The sequence below is a fragment of the Trematomus bernacchii genome, unplaced genomic scaffold, assembly GCF_902827165.1.
Source record: "Trematomus bernacchii unplaced genomic scaffold, fTreBer1.1, whole genome shotgun sequence".
Classification (NCBI taxonomy): domain Eukaryota; kingdom Metazoa; phylum Chordata; class Actinopteri; order Perciformes; family Nototheniidae; genus Trematomus; species Trematomus bernacchii.
Genome location: NW_022988050.1, coordinates 14682797 through 14704556, shown reverse-complemented (window position 1 = coordinate 14704556; position 21760 = coordinate 14682797). Strand labels below are relative to the sequence as shown.

The window sequence follows — 21760 nt, the reverse complement described above, 5'->3', positions numbered from 1 at the left end:
CGTGTTCACCAACACGATTTTCACATTTGTTTCGTGTCACATAGAACGATTTTAAAAGCAATGTATTTCTATTGGTAGTGTCTTTCGTGCCTGCACCACGTCTTTTTGTCCGGTAGGGTCTTGGAAGACCAGAAGCTGTGTGGTTCATAAAAACATGTTCTTACTCAATATCTTACCCTAAGCCTAACCCTATCCCTTTTATTTTAAATCGTATAATGTCAGAGTTTTTTTGCCGTCAGCGAGGAAAAGAAATGGGGCTCAGAGCCTCAGAATACTGAAATCTGTATTTTATGTCATCTTTTTTTCCTTCTAATTTGTTATTATTCGGTGCAGGCACGAAACATACTACCAATATAAATACATTGCTTCTAAAATCGTTCTGTGTCAGAATACTGAAATCTGTATTTTTTTAAATGTCTTTTTCCTTCTAATTTGTTTACATTGCTTTTCAAATCGTTCTGTGTGACACGAAAAAAATGCGAAAATCGTGTTGGTGAACACGAATCAATAGATTAAATGTCGTGACTATAACACGAAATGCCGTGAGACTGTGTTGAAATAACGGACATTCATTATTTTGTATATCAATAATGAATCAAAGATAAAGAGTTTAGTTAATTTCATAATATGTTTTAATTTAACAAGGTATCTGTTAATGTTGATAACGTAGGTTTTCAGGTATTGCTGGGGTATTTTGTCACATCGCAAACAAGCTAGGCTAGCTGTTTGCAGTCTTTGTGTTAAGCTAACCAGTAGCTTAATCTCACTCTCTGTAAAACAGTGATTAAGCCTTTATCTTAAAATGTTGAGCATTTCCTTTTAGCTTATCTAGTTTGAGTTTCATGCTAACCAAGACTTTAAGTTATCCTCAAGGCAAGCATTCAAATATTCTCATTTTCACCATGTATCCTGTTCTCTGAGCCAGAAATATAAGACAAGATGTTTGTCTTTAGTGCTTTTTGTAGCATTCAAATACACAAATGCATCTTTTATTTTGTTGGTAACCTGGATGTTGCACATTTCTGGTTCTTATGTGTGCTTCTTTTATATAAATGAAGGAAAACACATGTAAAGTTATGTCTCAGGTCTATAAAGTTCTTGATTTGTCCGGTGTGAGCGCCACAGACGGAGAGCAAAGGTAAATAGGAATGTTTTTGTCTGTGTTTACACTAGGGACAATATTTGGCAGATGAATAGAGGGACAGCTTTGAAGTATAATGAGTCAGCATTTCTTTGAGTTGCTTGTGTAGCCAGTCACCTGGACAGGCTCCTCTTCAGCGTCTCCTGTGGAAAGACACAAAATGGACAGCCAAATGAAACACAGACCCCATGACCTGGACTCTGTGTCAACACGGGAAAGTTAAGCTGAGGACACAGGGCAGGACACACAGTTCTGTGGTTAGAGAGAGAGAGGAGGGAACAAACGGCATCATGCAAAGCCTACTGCCGCCCACTCCAACACTAACTCAAACCTCATGTGGTGGCGCCTGAATCCAAAATCGCATCGCACCGGAAAACCTTCACACCAAACCATCCCAGCATGTGATTAAGCACTCAAAGAGAGGAAAAGAACTGCACCTCAGCTATCAGTGAGGGTGTCACTTCCCAGCCTTTAACTTCACTTTCATTTAACCTCATAGGTCAAGTGCCTCCAGTCACATATGTCCAAGAGGAGTTTTCAAAAACAACAGACGAAAACTGTATTTATTTTAATTATACTGATTTTAAAGTACCATTTCAAGGGTCCTATGTGTAAGATTTGAACATATTTCTCTTTGCTGACTCCTAGTGGTAGTTTCATGGAAGACAGCAATGCTAAACTACCCACCCCATTCATCATCTAATGAGGGTTTAAGACAAGTTTAAGAGGTTTAGAAAAAAAGCTCTTAAACTTTAAAAAAGCTCGCTCATATAAATGTTCCATATTTGATCTTAGCTCAAGAAATGTTCAAGCACAACTCCCTGTGTGACCAGGGTTTTTTAGTCGTTATGCTAAACTAATCTTCTTCTGGCTTTAGTCTTATATTGTCAATAGTTTAGGTCTGCAACTTCTATTTTCATTGACTTCTTTCTTGGTTACAAGATTAGATATTTGGGTCCATTCAATTTGAGGGAATGGTAAACAAATGTTGGACCCAAGATGGCGTCCTAAAAATGTAATTATCTGTCGGAAACTCAAGTTATTCAGTCGAATGTCATAGAAAAGTGTGGGAACCAGAAAGTACTCATGGAATCAGATCGTTTTTACCTTTTTTCTCCCTTCAAAATGACTACAACCGATTATTCAATTATAATAAAGAGTTGCTGATTATCTTTAAATAGTTGATCAGGTCAGTTTGTAAGATGTGGAAATGATGATGTAGAGAAAAGTTGTGTCCTTGGCGTGTCAGGTGGCAGTTACCTCTACTGCTGTCGGCCCTTTTTGTTTTTCTTTGACTTGACTTTGCAGCCACTCAAGGCGGTGCTGTCTCTCACTTGCTTTCCTTTCTGCTGAGGGGGAGATGCACACACTGCTTCTAGACGATTGCGACTAGAGTCCATCCACCTGCAAGTAGCCACCAGAAGAGAGTTAAGTTTGAGCTGCCGGTGAGGCTGTATCGTCTTGTTTTTAAGGTGAATCTCTTACCTCCGCAATGGAGCTAGCTGGCACGTGCAGCCCCACGGGTTGTTAGTGAGGGTCAGGTTGGTGATGGCGATGCTGCTGAAATTCAGGCTTTTGGGAAGGAACTTTAGCTTGTTGTTATCCAGGTTCAGTGTCTTGATTGCAGTCACACCAGTGAACGCACCGTCAGAGAACTAGAAAAAAAAAAGAGACATTACAAAAACCATTACGCCTGGGTTACATAAACAAAAACTTCACGCATACCAGCATAATGGTTTCCGTTGTGTGTGTGTGTGTGTATTTGCTAACCAAGAGCTAATCTTGCATACAGTAGGGCCCATCAGTCAGTGACTGTATGCTCAATGAACTGTGGTGGTTTCTGTAGATTACATTACATTACATTAAAAAGAAAACTGTTTCTGACAGTTTTATATATCGCTAACAGCTTTCTCCTCTTAACTAGTCGGTAGGGGACGCAAGTGATCGACAATTGCAGGCTAGACTATTGCAGGCCATATTTTGGCATTTGCCATGGTTCAAAAACGTACATGCATAGAAAAGGCGCTGCTGCAGATAGATTTCAGACAAGATATGTTCTTATTCACTAAAGTTAGACATAATATGAGGTTAATAAATCCAGTGTTTGCTGAGAGGGACAGTTGAGTAAGAGTCAACTCCTTTTTGTTTGGAAGGGTAGAGGGGGAAACTCCTGGTGAAGATCTGAACCCTGCTAAATTGTGTTTTCCAGTTTGTTTTTTGTGAATGGCTGCATTTTTAAAGCACCATCTTTTCATATGCTCATTCCAATCTATTCATCACAGGCAGTCAGCTACCATGCAAGGTGCTGGCATGGCCATAGGGAGCATTTTTGATTTAAGTGTGTTTCCTAAGGACACTTTCTAGCATGTGGACATTGATCTTGTGATCAAAAAGTCCATGAATCGATGCCAATATTCCTAAAAACGATTGTAGTTCTGATCTTATAGTGCATGCAGTGTTGATATAAACATGCTTCACACAGACCAACACATATCCCTGTGTGTGTCAGTCAAAGCAGAGTTAGGGAATCTCTCCACTGTTTCTCTAGCATGAAAGCCTCCTCTCATCCTTCCTTCTGCAGCAGCACTTATGTAAACACTGACGGTCACTGCCCTCCGTTTTTCCCCTGCTTCATGAGCATCTGAGACTGCGAGGGTGCTAAAAGCTTCAGAGAGGTGCGAGGTGAACCCATCTCAGCGTGTCAAGTTTTGTGAAGGAAGAGGGAGAGGAGCCGAGCTTTGAAGGGTTGTTTTATGCGAGCCTGGAGGAGATGAGGCTGTTTGGAAATTTCCACTGAAGAGCGACGAGCAGCCCAGGCTCTGGTATTTTGAAGCAATGGAAGATGGATGACTTCCAGAATGGCTGGGGTGTTTTCGCTCTCTGTCGTCTCCTTCTTTGCCAGGAAGGCTTGCAAAGGGCCCAATTGTCCATTCAACTGGGGCGATGGCAAGCTAAAAATACTCCTCTTCATGCACTGTGGAACACCCTGCCTCTATTGACCTGTCTCCTCTCACCCCTCCTGACCTGTTTACAAGACCCTCTCGCTGAAAGTAGAGAACACACCTTGCTGAAAATAACACTTGTGTAATAATTAGACTCGGACATGCTTGGCGGAGGTCCAGCAAACAAAACGACTCTAAAAATATCTGCATTTGGCTGGAAAATGGTTTTACTCTCGCGCCACTCGCCGCCTCCCGCTGCTTCCACCTGGCTCTCACACAGTCCCAGCGTGAGAAGGTTGTTGTTTTACTCCATACCGTGGCACAGGTACACTCAAATATTGGATTAACCTCAAGCATGAAGCAAATGTGCACTCAGGAATGTCTGAGAATGTGTGGTATAGCATAGAGCTCGTACTGTATGTACGTTCATACTGAAGCTGTGTAGGATATGGTGGAATGGATGGATGTTGTACAGGCTGGAAACATGTGTCTCGTGTTTCTGATATCTGAACATCATGTCGTGATAAAGACTCAAACCACTGGCTGAGAGTCAAACGTCAATATGTGGCAGATTTTAGTGTTCATGACTTTGGATTTATTACCTCCACCAGGGTTGTTTTGCAGTTTGGTTTGTTGGTTTGTTTGTCAGCAGGATAACGGAAAAACTTCTGGCTCGATTTGAAGTAGCATGGGCCAAGGAAGAACGCATAAAATGTTGGAGCTTAACTGAATAAGACGCACACTTTTTTTAAATGATGGAAACAGCCTTGGCACTTGCTAACTGCCTTTCTATAGATGGATCCTGGATATCTTGGAAGACATCAGCTTCAGTGTCTTATGGAAGTACAATTATGAAGTGCCTTGTAGCCGCCTTACGTATTAAAAGTTAAAGGTTCGGTTCACCCGAATTCCCCCGCAAAATACGTATTGTTTATTGAGAGTTTGATTTAATGCATATGTTTGTTAGGTATTCTCGTTTTGTTTTATTACTTATAAATCTTTTTATTATCTAAATTTAACTGTTTTTTATTTTATTTATTATTTATTCTTAACATTTTCTAAATCAATTGTACTTTTTGTTCAAGTTACATTTTTGAAATATGACATTTAGCAGCCTAAAACCCAAAGATATTCAATCCTATTAAATAGAGTAAAGCAGCAAAATGGAGGTTGTTGGAGAAAGCTTCAGACATAAAACCAAAACGATTTATATGACTATACACCAACAATTTTATGTGATCATACCCTTTAAAACATGTGTTTCATGAAACAGAATTTCATGAGCGATAGTGTTACTTTGTATATTACAGCTGCACAGCTACTCTTCTTTTATCAGTCAGATCTCGGCAAAATAGATCTGACTATCTATCCAGCCAAATAGAGATGAAGCAGGATGACACAAACCAACTATTCCATACTTTTCAGTCACAATATCAGGTTCTAAAATAATGTAATAATATGTCTACTGTAGAAGCATCCATTCACACACATGTAGGCACTGTGTGATGCTGTTGGCTGCAGATAAGGAGGCGTGGATCGTTGGCGCGCCCATACATATACATATACGTATATATGCTGATGGTATATGGTGGAGACTGGTTTGCCAGACCAAAACAAATAAACTAATATGAAGACAGACACACACTACAGTAAAGCATAGAGACCTTTTCATGAGATGAACTGAATTTAAACGTTTTTTTATCTAAAATGTATCACCATGAAACTTCCCTAGATGATTACTTTTAAAGTTATTATGTTTAAATATACAATGCAATCTAAGGAAAAAAATATCTATAAAGCAGGCTCAGTATCTCACCTTAAAGTCTAGTAAATACCCAGTAAAACCACAGACTGACCTTCTCCAGCCCCATGTTGTCCAGATGTAGCTTCTCCATGTAGCGCCCAAAGCTCTGGAAGGCGATGTTTGGGATGGTCCTCATGGGGTTCTTCCCCAGCTTCAGTTCCTCCACCACCCGCAGTTTGCTCATCGCCGCGATGGGATAGGTGGACAGCCTGTTCCTCTCCAGGTGGAATATAGCCAGATTCTCCACCTCGTCCAGAGAGCCTGGCTGCAGCGTGGTCAGCTCGTTCCCGCTCATGTGCAGCCAGCGCAGGTCTTTGGCCCCCGTAAAGGTCCCCGGCCGCAGCTCCCGGAGCCGGTTGTCGTCCAGCTGCAGGATGAAGAGGTTGATCATGGGGGAGAAGACGCCCTTGGCGAGGTCGCTGATCTGATTCCCATCCAGGTAGAGGTAGGTGAGCGCCGTCAGGTCATCGAAGGCGCCGGGCTTGAGGCTGCTGATCTGGTTGTTGGACAGGTAGAGGTAGATGAGCTTCTTCAGCCCCTTGAAGGCCTGGGACCCGATCTCCCTCAGCTGGCATTGCTGCATGTGCAGAGAGATGAGGCCCCTGCTGTCGGTGAAGGACCCCGTGGGGATGCTGCCCAGGCTGTTCCTCTGCAGGTTCAGCAGGCGGGTGACCTCAGACACCCGGGGGATCTTCTTCAGCCCCACGCTGTCACAGATCACGTGCTGAAGTTCCCCGTGGCAGTGGCACAGGTTTGGGCACTGGCCCGGGGCTCCCTGCACCGCCAGGCCCAGGACCAGGATGGAGGTCCCAAACAGCAACCAGCTCACACAACGCATGCTGACGAACTCGCTGATTTAGTAAGAATGTTTTCCGGTCATGGAGCAGAATAAGAACAAGCTGATGGTCCTGTGCAAAGTCTCCAATAGAAGATCTCTGAATAAGAAGAGCTGTTTGTGTTGAGAGAGAATCAGACGCAGAGAGAAGGAGAGAAAAGGTGAGGGACCGAGCGAAGGTGGGCGATGCACTTTGAGAGGAGGATGGCCGGTCAACAGAGCACACAGCACTATTTATAACATTTACTTGAGGAAAAAAAACCAGGAGGGCTTGCCAGAGTGTTGGAGTGAGAGGTTTGCAAGAGGAAGTCAAGTGTCTGTGAGAATTTAACCCTGAATGAGCAGGAGGACGACACGGACACAGGCTCACTCTCTGCTGCATTGCTGCAAAACACGAAGGACTGACTTTCTGCTGGATGCACATGATAAACTGATAAATGAGGAGAGAATTACACATGCTTAGTTTGAGAATTGTCAAAAAATATAGATTTATCAATATAGAATAACTCAAAAAAACGATTTTCTGCTCTATAGATATAGAAACGGAGGGATGAACCCCTCTTTAATGGTCACACATGCAGAGCACACAGTGACATGTGTTCTCTGCTTTTAACCCATTCTAGTACCAGGAGTCTAGTACCAGGAGTCTAGTACCAGGAGTCTAGTACCAGGAGTCTAGTACCAGGAGTCTAGTACCAGGAGCAGAGGGCAGCTATTGCACAGCGCTCAGGGAACACATTGGTACTAGCAGATGTATCTCTTTCTTCTCTTAGCCATACTTTTGCAAGTATTTTTTGCTAAAAGAATGAGGATATTACTCAAAAACGTTTTGTAGACCATAAAGCCATGATTATGTTTTCAAATGAATTGATCTCAACAAAAATAAAATACAAATAAAATACAATAATATTTAAAGAAGAAATGCATGTTTTGTTTTTTACATGCATTTACCGGTACTTGCTTTTCGAATACGTTGCAAAGAGGCTTTAGATTAGAACATGCACGCTACCTCAAGAACACCATTTTTATTCATGCAAAAAAGTCTGAATTATTATTATTATTCAGTACAGTAATTAAGCTGTTGTCTGCTACTCGCAGAATAATAAAAAATAGCTCGAAATGTTAGAGCCTTGCTATATTTAACTTATTATTGTTATAAATGTAAATACTCATTTTTCAATGTATCATATCCAGATTCCAGGATCATGACCACACTGCTCTTCTAGTGTTAGTTTCCAGGTGAAAGTCTCACAACGTGGCAGGTCAGACTCGATGTGTGCAGCGCCAGACGTCTCTATTGTTTTTCAGTCTGCGGTGGCAGGAAAGGAGCCGCTCCTGTGCAGCTGCTTTATAACCCATAATAGTCTCCAGATGCCTGGCCAGCAGTGAGATGCTGTTTCAGGTCCTAACAATTGCAGAAAGATACTTACAAAGGAAAGTTTTTAGATGCCACTTTACATTCCTCTGTGAATTATTTCTTTTGAAATGAGTGCGGTATTATGTAATGGTCCGTTCAGTCAAACCTGTGAGTACTTAAAGGAATACTTCACCCCCAAAATGACTATTTTTGTATCAATTACTCACACCCCTTGTTACCTTGAATTCTTGAAGAAAAGTTAGTTATTTATCGCATTCCTTCACGATGAGCGAATTATCAAAATACATTGAAAAAAAGAGCAAAAAAATTGCGTCCGCTTTTAATAGCAGTAAAATCCATTATGGAACTGTTACCCAACTCGTACACTACATTCCAAGTCTTTTTTATCCCATCATATGTTCACTACTTACCAAACATCTGCATTTTGATAACAATCTTACGCATAGATGTAAAACAGATGCTTTGATATAGTTTTCTTTTGTTAAAGGGGCCCTATTCTGCTCATTGTCAGGTTCATATTAGTATGTAGTGTCTCCACTGTGACATGTCTCCATGCTTTAATGTTCAAAAAGCTCTTTATTTTTCTCATACTGCCTGTGCTGCAGCACCTCTTTTCACCCTCTGTCTGAAACCAGAGCCCAGTTTGCTCTGATTGGTTAGCTGACCGGCTCTGTTGTGATTGGTCAACGGCTCTTAGCCTAACATGTACAATGTGTTTGAGCGCTTCGCCAATAGAAGTGTGAGTGTTACATAGTGATGTCACTATGTTACTGAAGTAAACAAAGGAGTCCAATGGAGGTGTTTCAGGCAGGGGGGGAGTGTGTGGGAGAGAAACTCCCTCTGGAGGGAACACAGGGATTTGAGCCTTTGCAGACCATTTACATGCACTAAAACCTATATTACACACTACAGGAAAGGGAAAACTCAAAACCATAATAGGGCCCCTTTAAACCGACCTGATTTACTTGAATTCAACAAAACCTCTCTTTGTTTTTGGATTCTTTGCTCACTGTGGAGACAAGTTGTCTTTAAGAATTCTAACACACGACTGGTTTATATAAAAACAATAATTTGAAAGGTGTATTCCTTTAAGGTGATGACAGGTTTCAAAGGATTGAGTAACTTAAATTATAGCAATTGCAGCAGGACTTTGGAAAGCTGCTCGGGTCAGATTCAGGTGCTGCATTTTTAAGATGGATGGACCCACACAGGATACATGGAATCTAGAGTTGACTTAACAAATCTAACAATTTAATGGGAATATCATCTCCTCCCGGATTTTCCAGGTAAAGTTCTCCGCTTCTAAAATGCCCTCCAGGTCCTGTTTGTCTACAATCCCTCTCCGAGCACAGCAACACATCTCTCTGGAAAAAGCTCAATCATTTCCTTTTTAAACAATGGAAAGGACAAGCAGAAAGTCTCAAAAACAGTCATATTTAAGTAAGGAAGTTGAGTATTCTCAATTTAGAGCAACAATTAAAAGGTGATGGTCAAAAATAAATATCTGTAACCATTTTGTAAGGCGATTAATCATTTGAGTAGTGCTTGAGGAACAAATGCCAAGAACTATTTTTATTTGTCTGCCTTTTCATTGGATCTTTTATTATATCTTTGTGTGCTATTGTGTTTTAATGCATCACTGTTGAGCCGTTTGAACTGCGTTTTGTGTATAAAAGGAGCCATGTAAACAAAGTTATTAATATTGTTATTATTTGTTTGTGATTGACAGATTGGATACGGCACCACAGAGAACAGCCCTGTCACGTTCTGCGCGTTCCCGACAGACAACATAGAGAGGAAGTCTGAGACCGTCGGCTGCATCCTCGACCACTTAGAGGTACGTCAGACATCATGTACAAATACATTATTACAGTACCAGTCAAATAAGCTTGTTGAGGTTTTTTGCTTGAGTATTTTCCATATTATGTTACTTCTTTCCACAACATCTCAGAAGAGTCTAACTCAATACAATTGTTCAACAACTTTAGTTACTTCATAGATTAAAATCTTAACAACAAACTAACACATTTATACAAATATGACAAACTCTCCAACATTACATAAAGTAGGTCAAATGGACTCCGTCAGCTGTAACATCCAAAAGCTGCCTCAGTTGTAATATTAAAATAATTTGATGTTCGTATTATAATACAAACTCTCTAAAAAGGGCCTGTACCACCCAACAAGTACTTTCAGATTTGAAGTACATTTTGTTACAACATTTGTACATTTACTGAAGTGAAGTCTTGAATGTTACATAGGACTTAACTTGTAACCCCTACACTGTGATATTGTTGGATTCACTTGTGTAAAGTTCTGAGTACTTGTCATGTCGCAGAACTGTGGAAAAAATGTGGTCTAAAAGGCCCTGACTCAGAAATATCTGAACGCCTTCTATTTTCACACATTATTCTCAAGAGCTTAGAGAAAGACTCTACTGTAGATGCGGTGTAAAGCAAAAGATTTGCTGCTGACTAATCTTAAGTAACAAAGTCGAGAAGAGGTATTTAAAGCTCAAATCAATGCCACAAATAATTCAGGATGTTCTGGAAGCAAAGAAAGTTCTTTCTAAAAAAGTAGAAACTGAGTGTATGTACATATATAAAAATGATATGCGTCACTACACATGGATTGTCATACCATAATTCCTTTGTGTATTAGATAACTAACATATAATGGTATGCTCCACAGGTTAAAGTGGTGAACCCTACCACAGGACAGGTGATGCCGCTGGGGGAGACGGGGGAGATCATGATCCGAGGGTACTGCGTGATGCTGGAGTACTGGGGGGACCAGGCCAAAACAGACGAGTGCATCTCTAAAGACGGGTGGTACAAGACCGGGTGAGAGGGAGCTGTCAGTGTATCATAGCTTGTTTTTATTTAAAAATGTTTAAATCACAATTATGTCGTCCAGTTGCTGATGTTTGAACGTTCCCTGCAGAGATATCGGCAGCTTGGATGCGTTCAGCTACTGTAAAATCGAGGGCCGGATCAAAGACCTGATCATCAGAGGAGGAGAGAACGTTTACCCTGCGGAGATCGAGCAGTTCCTGCACACACACCCCAAAGTCAAGGAGGCCCAGGTGAGCAGAGAACATGACATAAGCAAAGTAATAGATTTAAAGAAAAGAAAATAATTCAAGTATTTCATGTTAGAGGCTGTTTTTTGCATTAATATGGGTCTGTGGTTTGGAAACACTGTATACTACACCATTTAAACAATGTTCTAATTGAAATATCAACCCCCTATTTTGGATATATAATTAACTTTTCTTAAGTTTATTTTTTTCTATCAGGAAATATTAAGGGTTTTGACATTTTTGTTATTTATGTACTGTTAAATTAAAATAAAAGATGTAGTCTAATAGAAGTGTTATATTTTCTGCTGGGAAAATGCAACACAATACGACATACTACAGCAGTTTAATGCCCAACCAAAAGCAAAATAAAATAGATAAGAAAACATCTTAATGTTTCTGTGATGCACCAGAAACAATGCTTCTCTCTTTTGCTGCTGCAGAGCTACATTTGTTTTTGTTTTCCTCCCCAGGTGGTTGGAGTAGAAGATTCCCGGCTGGGTGAAGAAGTGTGCGCTTGCATCAAACTGGCAGACGGAGAGGACTGCACTGCAGAGGAAATCAAAGCTTACTGCAAAGGACAGGTGAGGCCCAGTGCTCATGTTTTATAATAAGATGTCATATTTAAACCTTGTGCCTCACTTGGGACATTTGTGGCTTTTAGATTTTTCCTTTATTTTGGCTGTTTTGGAAGTTAAACCTCAGCATCCTATAATGAGTCTTGGATAAACTATGTACTGATTATACAGACAGCTGGATACTTAACGACAGAACATTCCCCATTGAACTTCTGATCCCATTGCCATTAAAGCATAAAAGCTGCATTGTATTACAAAGGGATTTCAATGTTTTCTCCAGGCTTCAGTATTGTAGTTTTTACAATTTCTCTACCAGATTGAGTCATTTCTATTTTTTCTCTCTGTGGAAAATACACATCAGGCAAATGGTGTGTTATATTCATTGGCATATCCCAGAGTGTGGAGAAAGTTTCCCAAAAAGAATATATATATATATATATAGAGAGAGAGAAAGTGTTTATTTATTTTACAAAAGGCAACAGTTTTGTTTACAAACTAACATTTAACCCTCCTGTTGCCTTCGGGTCAAATCTGACCGATTTACTACTTTCATCAATCATAACTTTTTTGTTTTACATTCGATTGCATTAAGGCTTTATGATATCCTTCACAGTAGACATTTGAACATATAAAATGGCTGATCACCACTTTCATTGAGTTTTGGATGATTTAGTCAACTTTCTAACACCCATGGTGTTCCCGGTCAAAAATGACCGCCATAAAGAAAAGGAATCAGTAACCATCCGGATCAGATACAACACACACACAAACACCCACACACACACACTCTAGATGTGTGTCCCCCCCCCCCCCTTGTGTGCCCATCCCCCCACATGGATCACACCTGGCAAACGCAATACATGTTCAGTGTCTATTCTTTGTATATTTACTGCAGTTGTTCATGTATACCAGTAGTCTGATACAATATTTACAGTTTGAAAGGGTGTTAAATGAAATTTGGTGATGATTAATGGTTTTTGTGTTAATGTAATAGCAGTTAAAACAGGACCGGTCAAATTTGACCGCGAACACCAAAGTAAGGGGGGGGGGGGGAGAAACGAAGACAATAGGAGGGTTATAGGGTTAAAATTGTGAAAATCAAGGAATACTAAGTAGTTATCATGATGACTGAAGACAGTGAAAAGATTTGACCCTGTGAAAGTGAACAATATCATTAATATATGAAATGTTATAGCAGTTTCAGGAAGGTTTGCCCTTTAAGGATATTAGAGCAACTTTTTTATAGTGAGGCACAAGGGTTAAATATATTTCTTCCTCCCAAAAATGTTGAACAACTGTCTCCATCTTCTCCCTATAGATTGCACACTTCAAGATTCCCCGCTACGTACTTTTTGTGACCAGCTACCCGATCACCATCACTGGAAAGGTAAGAGCTCATACATTCCAGAAATGTATAAATGACGATGTCAAACAAGGTTTATATTTCCAGATCTATTATAGTCTGATAAATGAAGTCCAACACAAGACCTGGCCTCTGGTTCTTGTGTTTCTCTCATGGGATGCAGTTAGAAGTAATTCACTGTAGACATGGTGTTTGAACAGGCTGCCCTGAGAGCCCTCAGACAGGAGGGAAGGGGAGCTATTAGGTGGTCTGCACGCACAGCGCTCTGTTACATCCACCCAGAGGGGCGCGGACCCCGTCCCAAAGCAGCGTATCAGATCAAACCAGCCCTCCGCCTAAAGTCACTTTTAGGAGAATGCAATCAGTATTAACAGTGCTTCCAAAGAGTCCTGGCTACAAATCGTCAACACTGGTCTGCAGAATAGTTTGTCCCATAAATAAGTGACGCCCTAATATCTCAGAAAATGTGAATCCCACCTCTCGAAAGCATTTGAACAAAATGATTTGCTGTCGCTGAGAGTTAGATAAGAAGATTGAATATTATAGCAATTACAAGACAACGCAACTCATTTCGAGACGTCAGCTAGATTACTAAAGCCATTTTCTAACATCCAAATGTTATAAAATACATCGAGATTTCATGTAAATCAGAGAAAACTGATGATGATGATGATGTGGGATAAATACTTGAGGCTCATCATCCTATCAATCCAAATATTCTGTTTATCATATCTCATCATTCATGATCAAAAAGCCTTCCTGCTCTTTGATTCAACATTCAAAGGTTTTAATGTCATATGCACAAAGCTACAGTGTAGAAATGGCAATGAAGATCTTCTGACCCGAGCTCCTCCAACAATGCAACATAGTTATATGATCAAATACAAAAATACTAATAAAACAAATAGTGCAAGAAGTCAATATACATGTAAATGGAATATGATATATACAACAGCAGAATGTATAAATAAATAGTGTACAGTAAGATGAAATTAAATACTGTTTATTACAATGATAACTATTTAGATAAATTGTGCAACATTCTCGTAAAACATTAGTGCTGCAACTAAATTCTACTTTAATTATTTCATTTTTCTGCCAATATTTTCCAACAGAATCTGCTTACCATCAATTCTGCCACTCGTTAAAAGCATATTATTATGTGATGTGTTTAGAGGCAGATTTTGTCACCTTTGGACGAAGTTACACCAGCTTGTCTATAATCCATAATGAAAATAAAGCAAATTATTTTCTGTAGATTTGCATCTGTCCCATCCCTGAAGGCGGATACTTTTGGAACAGTTGTTCATTTGATTATTCATTATTTTACAATGTTTAAATGGTAAGGTCCATTCACTCTCTTCTCCTTCAGTACAACTCACAGCAAACTCTTCTTTCAGATCCAGAAGCATTTGCTGAGAGAGGAGGCGGAGCAGCAGCTCGGGCTGAAGAAGGACAAATGAACTGTTCATGTAACTCATTGACTTGATATCATGTCCCACAAACATACCCAACCATCAGAACATCTGAAAGATCCCATGAATGACCATGAACACACACATATTGTTTGTTTTTTATCTCAAATACAGGAGCACCAAATATGAATTAATCCAATGCTGGAAGTAGTCCCAACAAATGCACTATTTCTAACTGTTTAGCATTATATTTTAATAAAGACTTCAGTGCCCAAATCTTTGAGGAAGTTAGAGTTAATTGTGACCAGTTTTGTACTTGTATATCTTCACTAGGACCCAATGTGTTTGGTGATTTGTTAATAATATAGAAAATATAGAAAACACCGGAAATGTGAACATTATTCGCAAACTGAATATCACTGCAGAACTTGTTTGTCCATGATCTTGAAATAAACGTTGTACCATGGTATTAAAATAAGGTGTGGGTGTTTCTCTTTTTACAGGAAGAATACAGATATTTTATTGATCGCTGTGGCGGGTGCTCACTTCTTAAGACTTTGGAATTATTAATACACTTTTTTAACTTACTTTATACCATGACCAAATTATAGTGTACATTTTTTTCAATGCTTTTTTTTAATGTTTTTATGAAGCACTTGTTTTTGATATAGTAGAATATGACTTGTTTATGACTACATGTTGTTACATATCATACAAGGCCTTTTTCTAAAAATGTTTTGGCCCTCAATAACTGTAAAAATGAACTCTTTATGAATAACTATCGTGACTCTTTGACGCATTGTTCAATACTTTTTTAGAATTTTGACAATGACACTTATATATACAAATAATGCTTTTTCTCGACATACTATCAACTTGTTTACATTCTATACTGTGCCGTTTTTTTACATTTTTTGATATACAATACTATGACTTTTCTCAAATGTTTTGACATATTCTATTATGATTTACTTAACATTGAATAATGTGACTGTTTTTTCATAATTTTTGACATACAATATTAGGACTTTTTTTGACAGAGTATCCTATTCAATTTTATTTTATTTTTTAAAAATACTTTACTATAACTTTTTTGCATATTTCTCTACATGCTTTATCATTCCTTTTTCTCTCACATTTTTTCACACATTTCGACATATTATACGATGCAATTTTTCTGACTTAAAAGAATACTATGATGTTTTTTCTAAAATGTTGACATAATATACAATATACGACATGTCGAATAATCTGAAAAAACGACATAGTAAAGTATGTCTATGTGCTACAAACTATGCAAAAAACGAATTTTGCATACTTTCAACATACTATACTATGCCGAAACGATGTAAAATTCAACATAGTATGTCGAAAAAAATAAATAAACGATATAGTATAGTTTGTAAAAAATATGCAACCTTCGGCATATATATATGCAAATTCGGAAAAAAACTAAAAATAACATAGTACAATATGGGATATTGGGATTTGTTTACAATATATACAATATCAAATAATGATTCTTTAACAATACCCTTTGTAACATACAGTATAGGTACACTGAATATCCGTGCAGACATTTTTGTAGATGTTGAGCCACTGAGTTCCCGACAGCTCCTTTTTATCCTGCAAAAAGCTATTCAAATATTTTTACATCAGCTTGAAATAAGCTTTGTACCACATTATTAGAACAAGGCGTGGGTGTTTCTCTTTTTACGGGAAGAATTAAGGTATTTTATTGATCTCTGTGGCAGGTGCTCAACTCTTAAGCCCTTGGAGTGCCATTGACACACACACACACACACACACACACACACACACACACACACACACACACACACACACACACACACACACACACACACACACACACACACACACACACACACACACACACACACACACACACACACACACACACACACACACACACACAGAAAAGGAGATCTTTGTAGCATTTACAATGAATGCCACACACACACACTCTCCACGCTGTAAAGAATTTCCTCTGGAGTCTGCCCGGGCTACATGTGCAGTCCAACTGACGCTGGGCAGCAGGATCAGATGTCCTCGTCTGTCTAGACCTGAAGGACTCGGCCCAGAAATAGCTCTTAAGAGCCCAGAAGAAAAACAAACAGCTTTCGTGGCTCTTGGTTTATTTAACACTTTTCATTTAACATATTTTTGGGTTGGAATTTAATGTAATAGAACATGACATTCTTACAGAGAGCACAGAGTTCAATAGTCAACTAGTTGGCTATAATGCTCCAGCATCCTTCCTGGGTCTTAGGAAATAACTTCAGAGCAGAAGGAATGTACATTTTGGGGGGAAATAGGTACTGATATTGATCTTACAGTCAGTGAATCTGGCATTACAAAAGAGATGTGGTCTCTCTGAACCCTTTGTATACAACCTTATGCAAGTCAACTTAGTTACATTCTTCACATGCTGTTTCTAGGCAATTAGCTATCAACTGTATTCATCTCTCACTAAACAGCCCTGCAAAAACTATCCAGTAACTTTTGGAGAAAAAAAGGCACTACACTTAAATGTGTGCTAGCTATCTGTTCTGTGTGTATGCTAGCAGAATATATCAGCTGTTCATACACAGCACAGGATCTGTAATCCAGAAACAATGTAGCTTTGACCAAACGGTACTACACTGCTACAGCAGTATATGGTAATGGTCATGGACTTCTTAAAATAAAGACTGTTCATTCTGCAAAACACATTAACACTGAACAGAGGAATGCATTTGTTTTGGTAAACAAATATGAAAAATGTTTCAACAGATATGGAGTCTTCAACTTTGAATGAAAACAATTTGATGGAGAATAAAGGATAAATTGATATTTTCGTCAACAAAAATATCCCCTTAAACACAGTTCCTATCCTTCCTTTTGAACTGGACAATGTACTCCTTGCACAAAGCCAGCCCCATAAAGAAAGTTTGATATAGAGGAACATGACTAGTCTGCACTCTGACCTTGACCCGATCCAGAACCTTTAAGATGAACTGCAACACTGACTGTGAGACAGACCTGCTCACCCAACATCAATGATGCTCTTTTGTCCTAATGGGAGAAAATCCCTGCAGCAGGTGTATATGTGGGGCCATAAAGTGTCAAATGTTTCTTATACTCTCATAGAGAGCAAACGTATCTTCTCACAAATCAATCTCCGACATGAAAACCTCAGCTGTCTCAGTCCTTGGGCAGCGGGATGCCGACTGCAGTCTGCTGTCCCTGCATCTGCTGCTCCGCCCGGGCCACCTGCTCCTGACTGCAGCAGTCCTGCAGGAACACAGCGGCCAGGCTGCGCAGGCGGGGGCTCTCTGAGAGCGAGAAACGTAGCATGCACTGCAGGATGGCCGGATCAGTGATCTCAGCGCGTGACGAGGGCGTAGTGAGGTTCATCAGTGTAGTGATGGCTGACAGGACTGTCTCCTCTCTCTGGTTCGACAGGCAATTTGTGACCAAACTGATCCCGTTGCACTGCAGGATAACTTCTCGGCATTCAGGGTCCATACTCAGGTTACACAGCCCCCCTGAGAACATGACACACACGAGAAAAGTGATGATGTGAGGAAACAGTGTATGCACAATGCGAAAACAAGGAGATGATCATTTGTACGCACCCATTCCAAATTCCACAAAATTGGCATTCTCCTCAGTGAGCATGTCCAAAAAGAGGTCGGGCACCTGTAGCTCCCTTAGATTCTCCATGTTGTTTGGGTCGTATGCAAAGTTAGCAAGGTTAGCCAGCACCTGCTCCTTTGCCTCTGAAAATGTGAAATAAGTTATGTAAGCAAATAATAGTTCAAAAGAACACATTCATTTAATAAATTACAGTCAAGATCAGTTTACACATACATACTAGCTGATAAGTAACAAGAAGATGCAGACAGTAGAGAAATGCAAACATGTATTCGAAATCACATCATTACAGATTTTGTCCACCAGAGAGCAGTGACACCCTTATTTTTCAACTGTAAAATGAGGGATGTCATAAGTAGGAAAAACAAAAACATTTTTAATGTTTGTTCAAATTATGTGTGTACATTAAATAAAATCACCATGTTTTTTAACCAGGTTTTTGCTTCAAACAACACATCAGAAATGAAATGTATATATTGGTAACAAGCTTTAAACAAGTTCAAACTCAGTGGAAACAATTAGGTTGTGGAAACAAAAGAAGGATTTATCCTTAATTTAGAATTAGTAAATCAAAGACTCTGTTAATTCAACGTTTCAGACAATAAATTGTTAAAATAAAGGTTACATTTAACATCTCAACATCACTTCTGATCACTGGGTTCATATCTTCCTCAGAAACAGGCCACTGACTCATAAAATATAACATCATCAACAGTCACCACAAAAACTGGAGCCCCTCAGGGCAGTGTCCTCGGTCCTCTCTTTTACACTACACAAATCTGTATCATCACTTCATCCATCATCATATACATCAAATCCTCTGAAACTCCCATCAACTTTCTACTGCATGGCAATAACCGAAGTGCTTACGTACTGTCTGCAGCTGAACATGAACAAAACTGAAGAAGAATGGCACATCAGACACAGCCCACCCAGAACATCCATCAAGGGAAATACAGTTGAACAGGTGACTCAAATCATTTGCTCGCCTCCCACTACTCAAAATCGTAATGCAATGCAGACCATCCTGCTGCACTGTCAAATAAATGCAGGAGTAAAAAGTGCAGTATTTGACTCTGACATTTGGTATACAAAGGAAAACAAATTGGAATAGAGGAAGTACAATGCAAGACAAGTAACTCACAATTTTACCTAACTACTTGATTAGATTTACTTAGGTTATAGTATTTTTCCAGTGCTAGACTGACAGCAGTTTTCTAATTCTGTTGTTTGAGTGATGGAGGTGGTTACCCTGTTGTTTACATGACGGATTGTGCTTTCAACATAAACAACGAGATTTGTTCTATTTTCAAGACATTCTCAAATGAACCTAATAAACATAATGCATTGAGTAATGACAAAAGTGTACCTACCTTCACTGTCTGTGTCCTGAAACTCAGTGACCAGAGTTTGTAAATATTCAAACCGGTCAGAGCCCTCGGACGAATCTTTCTTCCACATATTATTAGCTTAACTATATTAACTCTAGCTATAATAAATAAACTATTTATGAAACACAAACTTGCCCTTATGCACTGGCTTCTGAATGTATGGCCATGATAAGACTGTGGTCCGTCTGTTAAATGTGTCCGTACAACTACGTGTTTCCGGCTAAACCTTCAACTTTAAAAAAAAAAGTTTAAATAACCATAATTATTTTTTAAATATAAAATAAAACCACCCAAACGCAGTAAAAAACAAACATATTTTGGCTTTGGTGGTTAAATACATGCCATCGTGTTTTGCAAGATACATTTGATTGGTGCATAAACAATGTGAACCGGAAGTCGTGTTACGTGATCAACTGCACGACAAGCAAGGAGGTGTGTATGGAGCGGTTAGCTAAAGGTCAGCTGTGAAGCAAATGTAGGGTAAACTTTGCTTACATTTCGGCCTGTAGGCACTTCACTGCAAATGTTGCTATAATGACGAATCACCAGCTGTCTGCGGTTAAGCGTCTGACCAAACCCTTTTTATTTGGGACGCTTCTTGTGGGATTAGGCACTGCTTTCTTCAACAGGTAACTAATGATGTATTGCATTGTGTGCATGTTTTGGTTTTGGTTTTTCCCATGAATCCTTTATTAATCATCTTCTTAAATTGAAAAGCTAACATACAGACATCATTCAGCAGCTACAAACAAGGTACATTACTCTACATAGGCTACAAATAACACTACTTACTAGACAGTTATGGACAACTGTGTATGCCTATTTAGCAAATATAATTAATTTAATTATCGACTGATCTGCCAAATATTTTCTGGATTGATTGATTATTCTGTAAACAATTCCTGCGGGACTAATAATTGTGTTGCACAATACACGCCTACAGTTTACTATGATATACAAAAACTGACCGAATTGACCATCTGCTGTCATGGAAGGATCACATTGAATATCTGTGCAAAAGGACAAAACAGAATTTATTTTCTCCGCCGTCTTGGGTCTTTTGGGGCGAGCAGAGATATTCTTCTGTTGTTCTTTACATCTGTGATCATATCCATTCTACAGTACTGCAATACTACCTGGTACAAATGTTTGTCAGCAGCTTTCAAATCAAAACTGCTCCACCTGTTAAAAATCTGCTCAAAGATTGTTGGTCAACCCTGTCAGAGACTCTATGACTCAGCCTATCATAACAACCTAGTGAGGCTGTCCAACAACATCATCTCTGACCCAAACCATATTCTGAACAGTGAATATGAACTGCTACCATCTTAATGGGAGATACAGGGTCCCACGATTCAATAAAGTCAGACTGAAGCACTCTTTTGTGCATCAGTCAATTCTCACAGTAAATACAGAGCTGATCCCAGATCAAATGCACGCTGAAGGCTCTTTGAGCATGTTTTCTCTCACTGATTGTGCTGTTATGTTAAATGTTTGTTGTTTGTGTTTCATGTATTTGTGTCTGGATATTTGTCTGTTGATGTTGGACATGGAGCTGCTGTGACGCAAGTCAAATGTCAGACCTGATCCGACAAATAAAGTAATATCGTATCGTATCGTACCTCCCATCCTTACATTTGAGAAGCTGGAACCAGTAAATATTTTGAGTTTACTTGAAAAATTGCTTAATCGGATATCAATATAGCACAATACAATAAAGTAGTGAAATGCAAAGTTTTAAAGGACACAGACGTGCTTTCCATTATTAATTTATGTCCGATATTTCATTCCTCCATCATTAATCAATATAATAAATATGATTCCTCCTCTTCCCATGCAGGCACAAGTTCTTTGAGGATTTGGAGGAGCTCAAGGCTCAGGAGCGAGAACGCAACGAGGCCAAGAGGAGGGAGATCATGGAGAGGAGGATGATGCAGATCGAAGAGGTGGCAGAGAAGAAGAGAGGAAGGATCAGCTGAACTGCAGCCTGAACTATCACTGTTGTACTACACGACTCTTCAGACTCTACATGTATATATATTCCTGTACATAGCCTGAAGATATCTATACTGGAGACACATGTGCATGATCACAGAAATAATTTTGGATTATTCAGTCACACACATGAAATGTACTGCTTTGTGTCTGTTTTGAGACATGAATACTCACAATTAAAT

The 21760-nt window shown here is 39.3% G+C and overlaps 3 protein-coding genes across 3 annotated transcripts in view; 1 reads left to right on the top strand and 2 right to left on the bottom strand.

Annotated features, from left to right (window-relative positions):
* acsf2 (acyl-CoA synthetase family member 2) overlaps positions 1–15010 on the top strand; it is a 31146-nt gene extending 16136 nt beyond the window's left edge. The window contains exons 11-16 of the mRNA XM_034119819.1: positions 9830–9937; positions 10792–10943; positions 11044–11185; positions 11653–11763; positions 13076–13144; positions 14521–15010. Coding sequence (XP_033975710.1) covers positions 9830–9937; positions 10792–10943; positions 11044–11185; positions 11653–11763; positions 13076–13144; positions 14521–14583 — 645 coding nt within the window. The 3' untranslated portion in view covers positions 14584–15010. The remainder of the gene's footprint in view (positions 1–9829; positions 9938–10791; positions 10944–11043; positions 11186–11652; positions 11764–13075; positions 13145–14520) is intronic.
* On the bottom strand, positions 486–6937 carry chad (chondroadherin). Its single transcript, XM_034119820.1, has 4 exons — positions 5940–6937; positions 2627–2796; positions 2402–2545; positions 486–1284 (listed from the first exon to the last, which is right to left on the bottom strand). The coding sequence occupies exons 1-3, from the start codon at positions 6723–6725 to the stop codon at positions 2404–2406; spliced, it is 1098 nt and encodes a 365-aa protein (XP_033975711.1). The 5' UTR covers positions 6726–6937; the 3' UTR covers positions 486–1284; positions 2402–2403.
* A 1664-nt stretch (positions 15011–16674) lies between the features above and the next one.
* armc7 (armadillo repeat containing 7) lies at positions 16675–19761 on the bottom strand. The gene is made up of 3 exons (XM_034118976.1): positions 19566–19761; positions 18174–18317; positions 16675–18083 (listed from the first exon to the last, which is right to left on the bottom strand). The coding sequence occupies exons 1-3, from the start codon at positions 19651–19653 to the stop codon at positions 17740–17742; spliced, it is 576 nt and encodes a 191-aa protein (XP_033974867.1). The 5' UTR covers positions 19654–19761; the 3' UTR covers positions 16675–17739.
* Between the last annotated feature and the right edge of the window lie 1999 nt (positions 19762–21760).